The following is a 15297-nucleotide window of genomic DNA, read 5'->3' as shown; positions in this document are numbered from 1 at the left end:
GCCATTCAGTAGCTTTCAGAGGACAGCTAGGAGCTATTTCCCATTCCAGTTTACAGAACAGGTTACCTTAGTGTAATAGCTTTTGAGCAGGCAGGTGGAGCAGGGCTTTTTGTCCTCCAAAGGACATTTGGTAATGTCTGGTGTCATTTTTGTTGTCAAAAATGGGCTAGGGAATGATACAGGCATCCCATAGGTAGAGGCCATGCATGTTGATAAATGTCCTATAGTTACAGGACTGTCTTTACAGCAATGAATGCATCCTCTGGTTCCAAATGCCTAGAGTGCTGAGGCTGAGAGCATCCAGATATTCTCTGAGACACACAGACAATAAAGAACTCTGACAGATCATAGACTCCTGGAAGGTTAGTCTGTGATTAGAAAAAAACCAAAACCAAAACCAAAAAAAAAAAACCCAAAAAACAAACAAACCAAATAACCCAGCGTTAATGAAATTTGGCAGGGAACTAATGTGCTCTTGGGAGCTTCAAAATAAAAACGAGGGCAAAGCCAAACATTTCAAGCAGCAGCACACCCGAGGAACACAATACTTGTCATCAGAAATCACAGATAATGCCACTGAACAAGGTAAGGAGTGCTATGGAGAGAAGAAAGCGCCCCGGTTCTGTGTTGCTGTGGGATAGACTAAGTTTCCAAAATGGCAAAGTAAATATGCTTTGACTCATACAGGTTTCTCCCTTCCTGTGCCTACTAGCTGCATTCTGAAGTATAACTCAAGTCAACTTAATATATTCACACACTCATACACATGTGCACATGCACACACACATACACATGCTTGCACACACACACATGCATGTGTGCACACACACAAATGTACACACACACACACACACACACACACACATCCTGGTGTTTTGGAGAAAAGAGAATTAAATGTGTATTTTGTCATTTTAGAAGTTATTTCTGTCAGGATGCTCTCCCCCCCCCCCCAGCTCAAAAGTTTTCTCCTTCCGTCATCCTCCATATTGTCTTATTTCTGGGTATGTATTGTGACTCCTTCTAAACTGTGCTTCTCAAAGGCATAGATCATAGCTGATGCTTTTGTAGCCTCATTTATTATATATTCCCAGTAAATAACCATTTCAAAGATAACTCTTTTAGTTTTTCAGTTTTCAGCCTAGTTCCTTTACATAAGTACAATAGTCAATTTTATTATTGGTCAAGCTTAATGGCCAGTACAAGAAGGCAGATTTATGGTCTTCACTTTATAAATTATAAAACTGAAGCACACGCAGGTCAGGTAATTTCCTTAAGCCTCCGCATATCACAGGGCAGGCTATAAGGCGAATGAATATACACTGAGCTCTCTACTATGCATTACTGAAACATAGACAAGAGTAGGTAGCTCTCCTCATTTTTTTTCTCTTCAGGCTTAGATGTCCATAACAATTTTTTTTCAGGGACCTCAATTCTCCAAATAACTATCAATCTATCAAGAGTGTGTATATTCCAGCTGGGGCCTTTTACTGTGATGCAGTAATGCTTCTCATGGTTAATGTCTTGAGCAATTACTGCAGCCCCTTGACTGGTACCTGGGAGAATTCAAAGTCAGAAATATTTATTGTGCTCACCTCAATAGAGAACAGAAAGAATTTAACAAAGTAGGTCAGATTTCTATCACGGAAATTAGCCAAACTGTAGCTGTCTGAAGGGCTTGCTATGAACTTTTTTGCTGAGCAGAGCCCTCAAAAGTTAGAGCCATTGGTCAGCAAGCTGAAGGGGAAAACTGGAGGGCTTTCTGGTGAAATTTGATTGGATCTGGGAATATCCCCAGGCCCCATTTTTCATCACTATTTCTAAAATTCCACTGTAAAAAATTCATACTGTTAATTTTGAGCAATGTGGGGGTTTTGTTTTTTAAAATATGCATCTTCCTGAGATACTGGAAATGAAGAAATAGAAACTATTTACAAAGCAGTTTCATATTCTACTTTGTTTAAAAAATGTTTGGGGCTGGGCGGTGGTGACACATGCCATTAATCCAGCACTTGGGAGGCAGAGGCAGGCAAATCTCTGTGAATTCAAGGCTATCCTGGTCTACAAGAGCTAGTTCCAGGACAGGCTCCGAAGCTACACAGAGAAACCCTACCTCAAAAAATAAACCAAAAATGTTTGGGGGTTGTGGCAAGAATGTCCAGTTCTCCAGAGAAGAAAATGTTTTATGGTATAAAAATTATAAACATGATTATCAAGCAGACTACCAAGTAGATTGGAGTGAGTGCAACGGTGTATGTGAATTACACAGCCTTTCAAAATACGGTCAGTAACTGCCATTTGCTTATCGTCTTTTAATATAGGAGGAATATTGTAATTTATACTGATTTGATAGTTAATTCTCTCTATATATTTTTGCCAGATATTTATTGAAGAGTAGTGAATTCATGATTTTTACATACCCTTCCACAAGAAAGCATGATCTAAATGTCCAGAAGACAGTACAAGATGGTCAGAAGGAGGGTGAAGCTGTTTGTCTAAAATAACAAATTTCTATAAATGTGAAGAGCTGAAAACGGGTATGAAGGACTTCCATGGAACAGTGAGACTTATTTTTGGTTGATTGATTGGTTGGTGGGTTTAAAATTCTCTCTGTTAAAAATATTTATTGTTTTAAAAAATGGTGTGTGTGTGTGTGTGTGTGTGTGTGAGAGAGAGAGAGAGAGAGAGAGAGAGAGAGAGAGAGAGAGAGAGAGAGAGAGATAACACATGTGGTCAGGCTAGAGAAGAACTTCTGGGAATCAATTCTGTCCCTTTTACCTTCATGTGGGTTCTGGAGATCTAACTCTGGTCATCAGACTCAAAAACAAGTGTTTGACCCACTCTGCCCTCTTTCTCCCACATCTCTCCCTCTATTCTTCTGTAGCCCAGGCTGGTCTCAGCCTTCATATTTAGCCAAGGCTGACACTGAATTCTTTATATTTCTGCCTCTATCTCCAAGAACTGAGACTAGAGATTAAGTGCCAGGCAAGCCATTAATGAATTGGATTTTGAAAAAAATATGACTAGATGACAAAAATTTTCTGCTTGTCTCAGCCATCCACACCTGGCAATAGCTCAGTTCCAAAGCAAAGGACTGACAGTATACAGAGCCCAGCACATAGCCCATCCAGGTGGTGGTTGTCTAAATTCTAGGCTCTGGCTTATCCAGTCATTTCAAAGACTCAATGTTGTCTTAGCAGTGGTAAACCTTACACATGGAGATAGCTTAAAGATAAGAATACCATTTTTTTTTCTGTGAATGTAGATTCCCTATTGTAAAACCCAAATAAATAAGGTTTTTGGTTAAAACAGCTTCTAAATTTATTTAAAATTTTAATTTTTTTTAGTATGTAGAATAATAACTGAAGCAGCTTGGAGCCATGTTGTGTTCAGTGGAGTTATGTGAGGGTGCTGAGCCTATCTATAGGGAAAAAGAAGAGAATTTGGATCTAGTAAATTCATTACCAAGTAGATATTCCCAAGTAATCTGGTGACCTGGAAGGCACAAGAGAAGAGTTAAAACTGTGGATATGACTATGATTCTGGGAAATATAGAAACCCATGCTATAGTGTAGTGTCATTTATTCAGCAGAGACACTGAATGATACATTCTATCCTAAAGATTTCACTTTCTGTTTCAGTATTCAACAGGAATACTGAAAGAACAAATGCTTGACTAATTAATGATTCCCAAATATCTTAAATGGTGCTCTTACGGGGGATAAATATATATGTCAATATATAGGTTATAGAGAAAAAAATCACACAGAAGCAAAAGAATTAATGAGCAAGGATGGTGAATTTATAGATGTAATTAGAAAATTGCTTAGACAACACGATATCTAGGTGATGAAAATGGAAACAATTGCAAATTAAGTTGGAAAAATTTCTTCCATCTTGTTCTGCCTCCAAACATTTGCGTTTAAATTGCTAATTCTTGCTTCTTGCTACATTTCTGAACAACCCGTATGGAATATCTTTAGCCCAGTGGAGAGAGAAAAGTTATTCTCCACCTTCTTACCAATTTTTTAAACTGAGAATACTTCAGGTAGTCATGGTGATCAGTCATCCAGATGGCAATGCACCGCCCTTCTCAGTCCCTCATTCTGGCCTCTCTTGGAGGAGCCGTAGTACCACTTGGCATAAGAAGTATGTGCAGGTAGGGGCAGATATAATTGCACGGGTGTTTTGGAGTCAAATGGTGGTTAAGAAAGAGAGAAGAATCCTTGCTGAGTGATAGGATCTAACATGAGGCCTTTTGTTTTCCTTTTTGTTAGTTAACTTGAGATATGTGTAGTGTGAAGGGATTTTCTTGTCCATGGGCCAGATATTGGAAGTTATGACAGTTTAAAACATGCCCTAAGGTGCACAGGTGTCTGAAGTCATTCAAAATATTATTTTCCCACTTTTCACAGGCATTCCTGCATGCAGGATTGTAGGAGAATAAAGGTCTATGTCATTTCAAACATTTTGCCTTTGGATCACCCTTTGACTGCTGCCACTAGTAGACTCTGACTGCTCATGTGACCCTCATTTCCATAGAGGAAGATCCAATGATTTGCAGCGCTTTGCAGTGCTTAGCTGCTAGAAGCCACCTCTGAGAGGGTATTTATAACCACGTAGTTCACAAATGTAGCTCAAACCTATTTAACTCCTTGCTAATGGGATCATAATTTAATATAAGTGCAAAGAGCAAATTCAATAATGCATGCATATAACATTAGGAGCTGAAAGCTTTGAGTCATTTTTCTAAGGGCCTAACAATGCTAATGACTGAAATATATTGATGAACATCTGTGCTTGCACAGCAGCCGCAGACGTAAACTTGAAATCTGGAGTTAAAACCAGTGGCACTTCCATATGATAATCTCTCATATTCAAAGCAAAAGAAGTTGCGTTCCGCATATCATAGATTTCTCTGATGGATTTCTTTCAAAAACTAGACCTCTGTCTGGCTTACTCCTCTAAAACAGAAAAAAATAATTATGGGCCATGAATTATTTTACATAGCTTAAATTGTCTGGGAAGATTACTGCCTCGATTTCTTCCCACCAGAGAGAAGGAAACCAGAGAAAATACTAAGGTGGATAAGTGATATATTTCACTGAAAACTTGCATTTTAAATGTGACTCCCACTTGATGTCCAAGTAAGCTTAAAAATTCTATTTTAACCTGCATTAGAAGTTCATACTATCAAATTGAGTTGGCATTTATCATATGAAAGTCTGTTTTCTTTAGTTTATTCCAGCAGTATCAAGAGAGGCCAGAAACTCAAATGATGAGTGTCTCTGAAGACATGTAAGTATTCAGGCTACAAATAATCAGCCCTATCTTGCATCTATATATAGACTGAAATAAATGGTGGCTATATATCAGACCTACAAACTTGGTACAGATTGTCAGCTCAAAGATACATACATGCCACTCTCTTCCAGCACACATTCTAGCAGCCACACAGTCACATGTCTGCATTCCTAGTAGTGATGCTAGACAGGAAACACCAGCAGTTTTACTCTGAGTGCCTGTGTATATATACACACACATATATATAGATACTATATATTATTATATAACCATACGTATATGTAATATGATATACTAAAATACAGTATTCTATTGTTTTGGATCTATTTTGAGAAGTATTTAAGTGCTAGAAAAATTGAATAAAAAAGTCAATTCAGCAATTAGACCACATTTTGCCACTTCAGACTAATGGGTATCAGCCTCATGTGCCAAGGGCCAAATGCTATACCGCTCTCTAAAAAAATAAAGAGAATGGATTTTAAACTTTCCACAACATTTCCCCCCACCCTGTTCCACCAACCCCAACTCCCACCCTAATCAAAAATAAGTTAGGTGCATCAAATCTTTCACGGTTCTTTACATGGTTGTCCTACCTTTCAGACAATGTAGGCTCTATAACCTCTTCAAATGAAATGAAACACAGTGATTTGATCTTCAGGGGAAAGAAGGGGCTAAGAAATGCATCATTTAAATCTTTGTCTTGGTCACAGTGTCTTTCCTCTTGACAACTGGGTAACATCATTCTTACCTTCTTGCTTTTCACTCCTGCTGTTCTTTCTGTAGTTCTGGTGTTGGATATTTTGGTTGTTTCTCAATATGAAACATATTCATGTTATCAGGATAACAACATATGCAATCAATCAAGTCCTAATCATAGAAATCATGTTAAAGCCACATAGTCTATTGTTTTTAAGTCAAAGAATGAAATAATTAAGTGGTATTTTCTTTGCGGGTTACATTTTTTCCAATGGTAGAATTTATCTTTAAGCATCATTTGCAAAATCATTGGTTTTGGCAGTAGTGGACTGGTTCAGTTCTTAAGGCAACAGGTCCCTTGCTTGAAGCAGTCATTTGACAGAAAGTGAGGATTTGCTCTTGGGAGGAAGGCATGTATAAGTTCAAGGAGTAAATTTAGTCACTACCATGAAAGGAAACTGTCAGGATCTTCATATTTCCAGGAGGCAGTACCAGCACAGAAACATGCAAACCAATGAAGAGTATAGTATACTCACCCTACTCCTTGATCCCAAACCAGTCTTGGGGATTCACAGGAACTTCTGCTAAAACCCAGGAAGTGTCATCGTTCTGTAATGGTTCTTGCCTATACACATAACAGTGTCAATAAAGTGTCATTGGGATCCATCTTAACCCTGGGAATCCACAATGTCAACCTTTAGGAATGGCTCCTGCCAGTAAAAGATCCATTTTGTTGCAGAGAAAGGCAGATGCAGATTCATATCCATTCCCTAAGAACCAAGATTGTCAAAGAATTCTGGGTGTGGAAGAGAATTGATTAAGAGATGTTGGCATAGGAGAGGAAAACTGCAGACATACACAGGAGAAGAAATACATACAAAACTGATGATCTTATTTATACACGTGGGAAAAAACCGTTCTAGTCTCATTTATCTAGGTATCACCAACTATGGGTTTGAGGGAATTGAGAAACAGGCTATCTCCATGTGCCATTTCTTTACTGTCTCTGAATAGAAGACTTGCTAAGCAAATGTAAAAGAATTAAAAAAAAGATTGCTAGAGATGGGAAAGAGGAAGCAAACTGTTGAATTTCTTAAGAGAACAAACTTTAAGTGTACTTTAAAAGCACACAGATAAAAGTAGATACAATTAATTTTAATTTCAGGGAGTCTTTGAATATATTAAAGTCAATTCCATGAAATTTTTCTCATTTCTGTGACATACATTTGTTAGTTTCTTCTAGTTCTTATATGCTTCAATTTCAACGGCATTTCTTTAATAATGTTCTATACCATAATGGCCATTCCATTATTTATTTAAATAATGGTGGCTTACCTTCATAGCTTTTTGTCTTTCATTTCCCTATCTTCCTTACAAATGAAGCTACCTACATTTGGTACAATTCTTACTGTAGTCAATGAGTTCAGAATTGTCCCATTTAAACGTTTGGTTTCATTGTTCTCAAAGGAACACAATATGTGCTGATTTTCATCTTCAAAAGTATAGATACTGAGAGTATATTTAAATCCATTGATAAAACTCTATACTGAGATGAGATAAAGTTTGTAATATCTTATCACTCCAGATACAAATAGCTTGCTTTATCGACATTTTTTTGTTCGACTAAAGTAAAGGTATATAGAAAAGCTGAGCTGGCATCGTGAAGTTAGGTGGGTGGAGGGACTCGAGGAATGTAAAATGTGAGATGATTGATAGACAGCTGTAGAAGAAGGTTGATGCCCTTATATGGGGACTCAGCAAAGACATCTGCTGTGTTTTATAATGACAGACTTGCATTGGCTGTCTCACAAATGCCCTGACAATCTGAGTTTATAGCTGGCTGAAACAACTACAGCCTCTTAATTACTGCATTTTCACATGTGCTATAATAAAGCACTAACAACAAAAGGGTGATTGTGATTCCCAAACCACAGTCTTTAGTTCTATGTTAGGATTTACTAGCCCTGCCTTGAGACATTGGGAAAGGCAAACAGTGTTTTGATCCTAGCCTATAGGCCTGATTCAGTGTCTGCTCCAGCTAATGATCTTGTTCTTAATTCCTTATATTCAGGAAAGAAAACAGAGTATCTATTACATTAGTTTAAGAGTGTATTCATTTTCAACAGCATGAAAAGTTGCTGTTCTCTCTATAGCATAGTAACTTTTGTAGACTATGCTCAGAATGCATGATGTCTCGTGTTAGAGAGGGAAAAGTCGACAATTTAACATAATTGCCCATTTATCATAATTTAAAGGTTGTAGAAGCAAGACAGAGAGATAAGTAATACAGGTATTTCCCCCTTTCCTGGTTTCAGAGATAATAGGTGTAAAAGTGTTTCTGAACTAGTAGAAGCTTTATAAATGTCGGGCTTTGTGATTATTGTCATTTTTAGTAATCAGTATTGAGGGTTAGAATGGCTTAAATATGCCATTTGCCTAGTAACAAAGGTGATTGAGAATGAACCTGATTTTTATAGAAATATACAACATGCAATCAGAGTCACATTGTTCATTAGGGGGTAGATGCAATAACTCGTTCTCTGCAATATTAGTAGAAGACATGAGCCTGAGAGTCGGAAGAATTGTGTGGTGGCATTGGCTATATGACCTTCGCAAAGTCATTACCATCTCTGGGTCTCATTTTCCTCGAAAAATGATGGATCATTCAGTGGTCATTTGCCTTGTTAACGGGGGACAAGAGTCAGAAAATAAGTGAAATTCTCAAGTCATTTTATGAATAAGTTAAAAGTTCTTTGATATGGACTATCATAGAGGAACGATTGTCTATGTGAGGGAAGCAAATCCTGAATTACAAAGTAAGTCTGAGGCATGACATTTTCTTATTTTAGTTCTGCTTTGCAATTCAGACTGGCTATAAAACATTGCTTTATTGGAGGGCCTCATGAGAACGATCTTAATAGACAAATTTCTAATGAGTATGATTATATCTGATGAGTGCTCCCAACATTGGCTTTTTAGGTTTGTTCTCTCAAGGAAAAATTCAACTGACAGCATAATCTAAACTCTTCATTTGCTTAACAAACCTCTCTTGTCCATATCCATAATAATAGAAATTTAATTTGTAGACTGGTCCTTGTCTAGTTTATTCCGTATTACTAATGAAAGCACTCCAAGTTAGTGAGGTTTCAATGCATTTCTACCTTCTCCATGGACTTGGGTTGGATGTCACAAAGCAGTGGTGAAACAGAGTCAGTCAAGTTCGTTTCTTGTTCCCTCTTGTGCTCACTCTCAGAAAACAGCAGGTAGCAAGAAGTAAGATGACAAAGGCAGGCTCCTTGGGAATTCATAGGCGGAATAAAGCAGTTGTTGGATACGTAGCACTGATCACATTATTAGCCATAGTTGAGAGTGGGGTTGACTCATTGCAAAAGGTAAATTGAAGGGATGACCACAAAAAGTTATTTGAAAGTTGTCTGGCAGGTAGCACAAAGAAGTTTGAAACAATTAGAATCTATTAAAATATTTTCTATTTGTAGGCCAAATTTTAGATAATCTTGGAACTGTAAGTTAGCAATAAAGTTACTAGATAAAACTTGGAGGCAATACTAAGAAAGGGAGCAAAGAATTTGATTGCTGGTTATGATTAGCAAAACAAGTGGCTTAACATTTTGGAGTCTTCATGATACCAAAATTATTTTATGAAAAGTCAGCCACTTACTTATAGTGCAGGTTTTGTTTTGTTTTGTTTTGTCTTGGTGTGTGTGTGTGTGTGTGTGTGTGTGTGTGTGTAAAGCATCAAAAGCCTAGCGATTGTAAAACTTGTGAGCACGTACACTGGGTGGATTATTTAGAGTCATTTTGATTCAGTCCATGGCTCCTCTGAATGATGAGTTCATGAGAGAAACGTATCCAATCCAGCTCCATTTCCATTCTGTAACTCACTTGAATAATAGAATTAGGTTCTTGGTGGCTTGCTAATAACATGAGAAAACTGCTGGGAGGAAAGTGCTAAATACTTTGGGCATCAGGGTCGCCACTGTAAAAATTAAATGAAGCAAATGATTGGCTAGATTGTCAATGTCATCAGTTTACATTGGCAAGAGAGGAAGTCGCTGTTTTTTGGCACAAAGTAAAACCTTGATTAATTGGAATCCATAGAAATGGATGGGACTGTTAATAAGAATATTCACTTTGTTTCGTCCTTGGCTACTGACATGTTGCCTTAACATGCTTGTATTCACTTTCATGCCTCAGAGAAGTAGCCTCTGACATTTGAGGGTCAATCCAGATGAAGAGAAGTTATAGGAGAAAGAACTGAATGTGATCTAGCCGCAGTTATCACTTGGCAACTACTTAAAAACTCAATTCCTTGAGATCTTCTCATTTTGGGTATCATTAATGTTTTGCATCAATGTGAAGTTTGGAATGGGGACCAACAATTCAGGTCACTGGTTCGGTGTATTCTTGTTAATCAAGGTTTTACAATAAAGGCTTCGCCAATGCCCAGTAAGATTATAAACAGAAGTAGCAGTTTTAAAATTTGTTTCTTTGAAAGTGCTCTGGATCAGTGTTTCCAAACCTGTATTATAATATTGCAGACTGGCAAACTAGCTTTTCTGCCAGGATCCCGAGGGATGGAGAGGGAAAGAGAGGAGCAGAATTATAGCCATTGTCTCTGAAGGAAAAACAAAGTTTTGGCTTGCCTGTCTGTTGCTCTGCAGTTGGGAAATACTGTTCTTCACCTTAAGTTGCCCATGGTATCTTGGTTGTGCGAGAGTTGATGTCACATGTTTCCGTATCATTCTCAAGCCCTTTGGACCTCAGAGGATTCTGTTTTCAGGTCGTCTCCTGTACTTACCCGAAGGGTTTTTCCATGACTTGGTATGTTGATTTCTGAGAGGGCACCTATTTCCTGTTGCTTGGGTGATGACCCCGAAGAATATTAGGAATCAAAGGAATAGCAAGTAAGATGGGTTTTCTCATGATGACAATCTAGATAACAAGTAGACCTACCTGAACCAAAAACATGGCTAAAGAAAAGCCAAATCAGGGATTCACACACAAGTAGTATTATAGACGACGCACATGTTTAAATGCATAAAAGCCCTTTTGCAAAGTCTCTGTATGTGATGACCTATTAAAGAAAGACCCCATTTAACTTGAAATTTATCATTATCTTTGCTTTTCAAGTTAAGTGGGGCCTACTTAAATCAGCCACTACATACAGAGAAAAACATTTCATCACTCATACAGGTAATAAAAGTTACCCCAACACACTCAAACAACTTCTACAAGCAATCATCACATCCCAGAAAAAATAGAACCAAACAAATTATATCCTGTCATCTCAGTGGCGGAATCTGACTTCTTACACAACTCTACTGAGACAAATGGGGAGTCTCACAGGCCACCCTTGGACTTTTGAAAGCCTAGGGCCCTGAAACCCTGTAATGACCTTCATATGGAATCCAGTTTGGCGTGTGAGGGAAGGAGAAGGGTGTGGACAGGGAGCCTCTGTCTGGGAGTTTAAGAAGGGACCCAAGTTAGATCAAAAATACGGGCAGTGCCCTGAAGTCTTTCTGGTTCCCAAGGCTGCCAGGCAGGGGAATAACCTGGTCATTCTACTTTCTGTGTGCGTCTTGTGCTCTCTCCTCAGTAATGAGATAACAGTCTTGCCGATTACTCGTCACTAAGGGTACCCGGTTGTGGTGACATTGAGGCTGACCTTGGAGTCACCGCCCCCGCTGCCGCACTCTCCTTTGTCGTACCACCATTTGTTTTTCAATTTGTCCAAGAGGCCTTGCTCATTCAGTTTTAAAACTGCCAGGTTAACAGCATTTCTTGAAACGATAAAACATAACTTGTAAGAAAATGCACAAATGCTTAGGAAATCGTTAACGTATAAAAAAAGGAGCACAAGAGGACAAATTGGCTAAATTTCACAGAACGTGGAGCTAGAAAAATGTCTGTACAGCAAATACAGGGTTAAATATTGGAAGGTGGCATGGAGGATAACATTTGCTCAAAACTGAAGTGTGCGGGATGGGGAAATTGTCTTTGAGAAAAAAAGTAACAAGAACACCACATCCATGCAATTAACATTCGTCACCATAACTTGGCTTTTACCATTTAAATTGAAAAAGCCGTTGAACTGTAAAATTAAAACAGCAACAAACAGTCAGAGAGGACAACACAGAGAGAGAACATTAAAAAAAAAGGATGCATTAAATAGATGAAACCATAATTTACCGTCTTATTTAACTCCATGGAATATTGTAGATTTTAAACTTTAAAAGTTACCTCAAAATCCACAAGAAAGAAAATGACAACAAAATGCATCAGGGTAGGTGGAATACTATAACAACACGGATATTGTTATATTATTCCACCCACCTTAATGCTGAGCCTTTAGGGGTTGCCACACCATAGCCTTTGGAATCCAGATTTCCACCAACTTTCATCGTATCGCATGGCTTTCTCTGCTCAATGTACTCATTCATGGTTGACTCCAGCAGGAAGGCGAACTTGCCCTTGGACTTCCGAACTCGGGCTACCCCATCAGCTGTTGTTTTGGTAAACACAGATGGCTCTGCTGATTTCATGTAAGACCACATTTTCTCGTACACAGCAATTTTGGATCTCTGTAATAAAAAGAAGAGAATTCTTTGGCTGGCCAGATATGACATCTCATCTCGAAGGGACAACAGTGTAGTAGTTTTCAAATGTAATTGTTATTAAAATTAAAATTTTTATTTGTGTGCATGTATGTGTGCACACATGCTTGTGTGTGTGTGTGTACTCAGGCACTCTCAAAGACTAGAAGAGGTTAGATATCAGATCTCTTAGAGATGGAGTTGGTGACAGTTGTGAGCTTCCTGACATGGGTACTGTGGTGGCTTGAAAGAAAATGTCCCCAAAAGGGAAGTACACTAATAGGAGGTGTGACCTTGCTAGAGTAGGTATGGTCTTGTTGGAGGAAGTGTGTCACTATGGAAGTGGGCTTTCAGGTTTCATATTTGCTCAAGTCATGCCCAGTGAGTCAGCTCACTTCCTGTTGCCTGCAAGATGTAGGACTCTCAGCTACTTCTCCAGCACCATGTCTGCCTGCATAATGTCACATTCACCACCATGATGAAAATGGACTAAACCTCTGAAAACTTAAGCCAGTCCCAATTACATATTTTCTTTTTTAAGAGTTGTCATGGTCATGGTGTCTCTTCACAGCAAAAGAAACCCTAAGACGAGTTCTGAGAACCAAACTCTGATCCTTTGGAAGAGCAGCAACTGCTCTTAACCAGCACCCAAACAAATTTTCTTGCAGCTCATAATATCAAAGCCATGCTACACTATGACTGTCCCCACACTTTCAGACATCTGTCAAACTGTTTTAAAATAGATTTCTCCAAACTGTGCTTATCCTCGCAAATTGTGATGTTTTCTCCTATTTTCAAATTCACCTAAAAATTCTAGTCCTGACCAGCTGACTTGGTTTCATGGCCCTACTAATTGGTTACTATCTGGTTTTGGAAGGCATTTTCTCATTTGAATTTTCTTCCTGATAAAGAAATCCCCCCTTGATATCCCTTTATATGTTTATCCCGTATTTACCTCAGGAGGCAATTGGAATGGCATGGCAGGTCAGTTATGATAAGAAAGTGCTCCCTTGTTTTGAGATGATCTTTTTTATTTCTAGAACATCACTCCTTAACACCACCTGTAAAACTGTGCAAAGTAATTCTGTGTACTGTTCCATATGGTGATCCTTCAAATATTGTAAGGGCTTTCTTATGTCCCTTCCTGATCTCAGTAGGTTAAATTCTATTGGCTGTTACTGCTTCCAAACTCTCAGAACTTTGCTCTTTCAACCATAGGCTTATTTGAATTTGTGATGTCTCTTTGAAATTGAAGTGCTTAGAAATAAAGACAGCACTGCTGAAGTATCGTCAAGACAGAATAAACTGTTGGCTTTCTGTCGTTGGAGAATTATTTTTGAATAATGGGGTTTGAGGTTGTATTAGTGTATTTAGTCATGTGTCTACCCTTGCAACAAATAATTATTGAGTACCGATTGGGATTGTGAAGTATATAACAGGACAAATAGTGTCCTTTCCATTCAAGTGGAAGTGTCACAAAAACTGTTAGTTTTTTTTCTGTCGGTCCAAGTCACTCTTGTCTTTATCTTCTCCATTTCAATTTAATCCTTCTAAAGTTTATTTGAGTTTAGATGGTGTTCAGAATGTGTATCAAATATTTAATATGTTTGTAGCTCCATGTATACCTTGTAGAGAATATAAAGGAAGAATGACCACAATTACCCCAGAACTTCCAATTGAATTGGTAACTAGATCCTTAGGGTTTAGATAGAAACTATGATGACATTTCATCAGGGGTGAGATAATATGATAAAACCCACAGACACATACCATGATTTCAAGTGTCCTCCCATGAGATTTTCTGGTATCCATTCTAGCTTGTTTGATAGGTTGTTTAGTTGCTCTTTTTAAAACTTTGGTTATCTGTATTGCATCTTTTAATTTTTCTCTTAGTAAGAGAAATTTATACATGAAATATGAACATTTATACTCTTTATTTCTCCTGTCATATTCCTCTAACAATGCATTTTTTGAGACTTGCTCAGACTTGTCCAGATAGATCCTGGAATACTTAAACTGTCTCAATGAAAATTCAACCTCATGTTTATGGCAATTAGACACCCACAGAAACACAGAAACCTTCATGGAGTCACTAACACTGCATGCATCTCAAGAAACACATGCAGATTGCATAAGTACAGAAAAAAAACAGGGTGGGCATAGCTGAATGAGCAAAAGGAAGATTGGTAGAAATTGAGTTTAGGAAGATAATCCTGTCAGAGCTTGTAGATCATCATTAAAGGTTTGGATTTATTCTACCTGAGATCAGAAACTGTTAGAAGATTTTGAGAAGGTGTGTGTGTGTGTGTGTGTGTGTGTGTGTGTGTGTGTGTGTGTGAGAGAGAGAGAGAGAGAGAGAGAGAGAGAGAGAGAGAGAGAGACAACATTCAATTACAAATTTTAAAAGAGTACTTTGACTGCTGTGCAGAGAATGGGCTAGAAGGAGGGTCAGAGTAGTGGCAAGGCCATTACTTTGAAGGCTATTCTAAGAGTCCAGGGTATACATGGTGGTGTACAAGACTAAGATAGGATCAATGAAAGTGGAACTAAGGTTAGGTTCCTGATTTGCTTTGAGGGAAAAGTAAATAAGCCTTTTGAGGGACATTTCCAACTGATAGTCTAAAGATAACTTCTTATAAAACATTTTATTAGAAAGCCTGACTCTTGCTACCACTCATCCACTGAA

General features: G+C 38.1%; 1 protein-coding gene across 3 annotated transcripts in view; it reads right to left on the bottom strand.

The window, feature by feature from the left end:
* Gria3 (glutamate ionotropic receptor AMPA type subunit 3) overlaps positions 1–15297 on the bottom strand; it is a 275928-nt gene that overhangs the window by 13042 nt on the left and 247589 nt on the right. For 2 of the 3 annotated variants that reach the window (XM_048439292.3, XM_048439290.3), the window contains exon 13: positions 12352–12599. In XM_048439292.3, coding sequence (XP_048295249.1) covers positions 12352–12599 — 248 coding nt within the window. Of the gene's footprint in view, positions 1–11683; positions 11799–12351; positions 12600–15297 lie in introns of all 3 variants that reach the window. The other variant, XM_048439291.3, reaches the window with a different exon arrangement.

This window comes from Myodes glareolus, chromosome X, assembly GCF_982192425.1.
Source record: "Myodes glareolus chromosome X, mMyoGla1.1, whole genome shotgun sequence".
NCBI lineage: Eukaryota > Metazoa > Chordata > Mammalia > Rodentia > Cricetidae > Myodes > Myodes glareolus.
The sequence above is the reverse complement of the archived record's forward strand: the minus strand, read 5'-3'. Positions and strand labels throughout refer to the sequence as shown.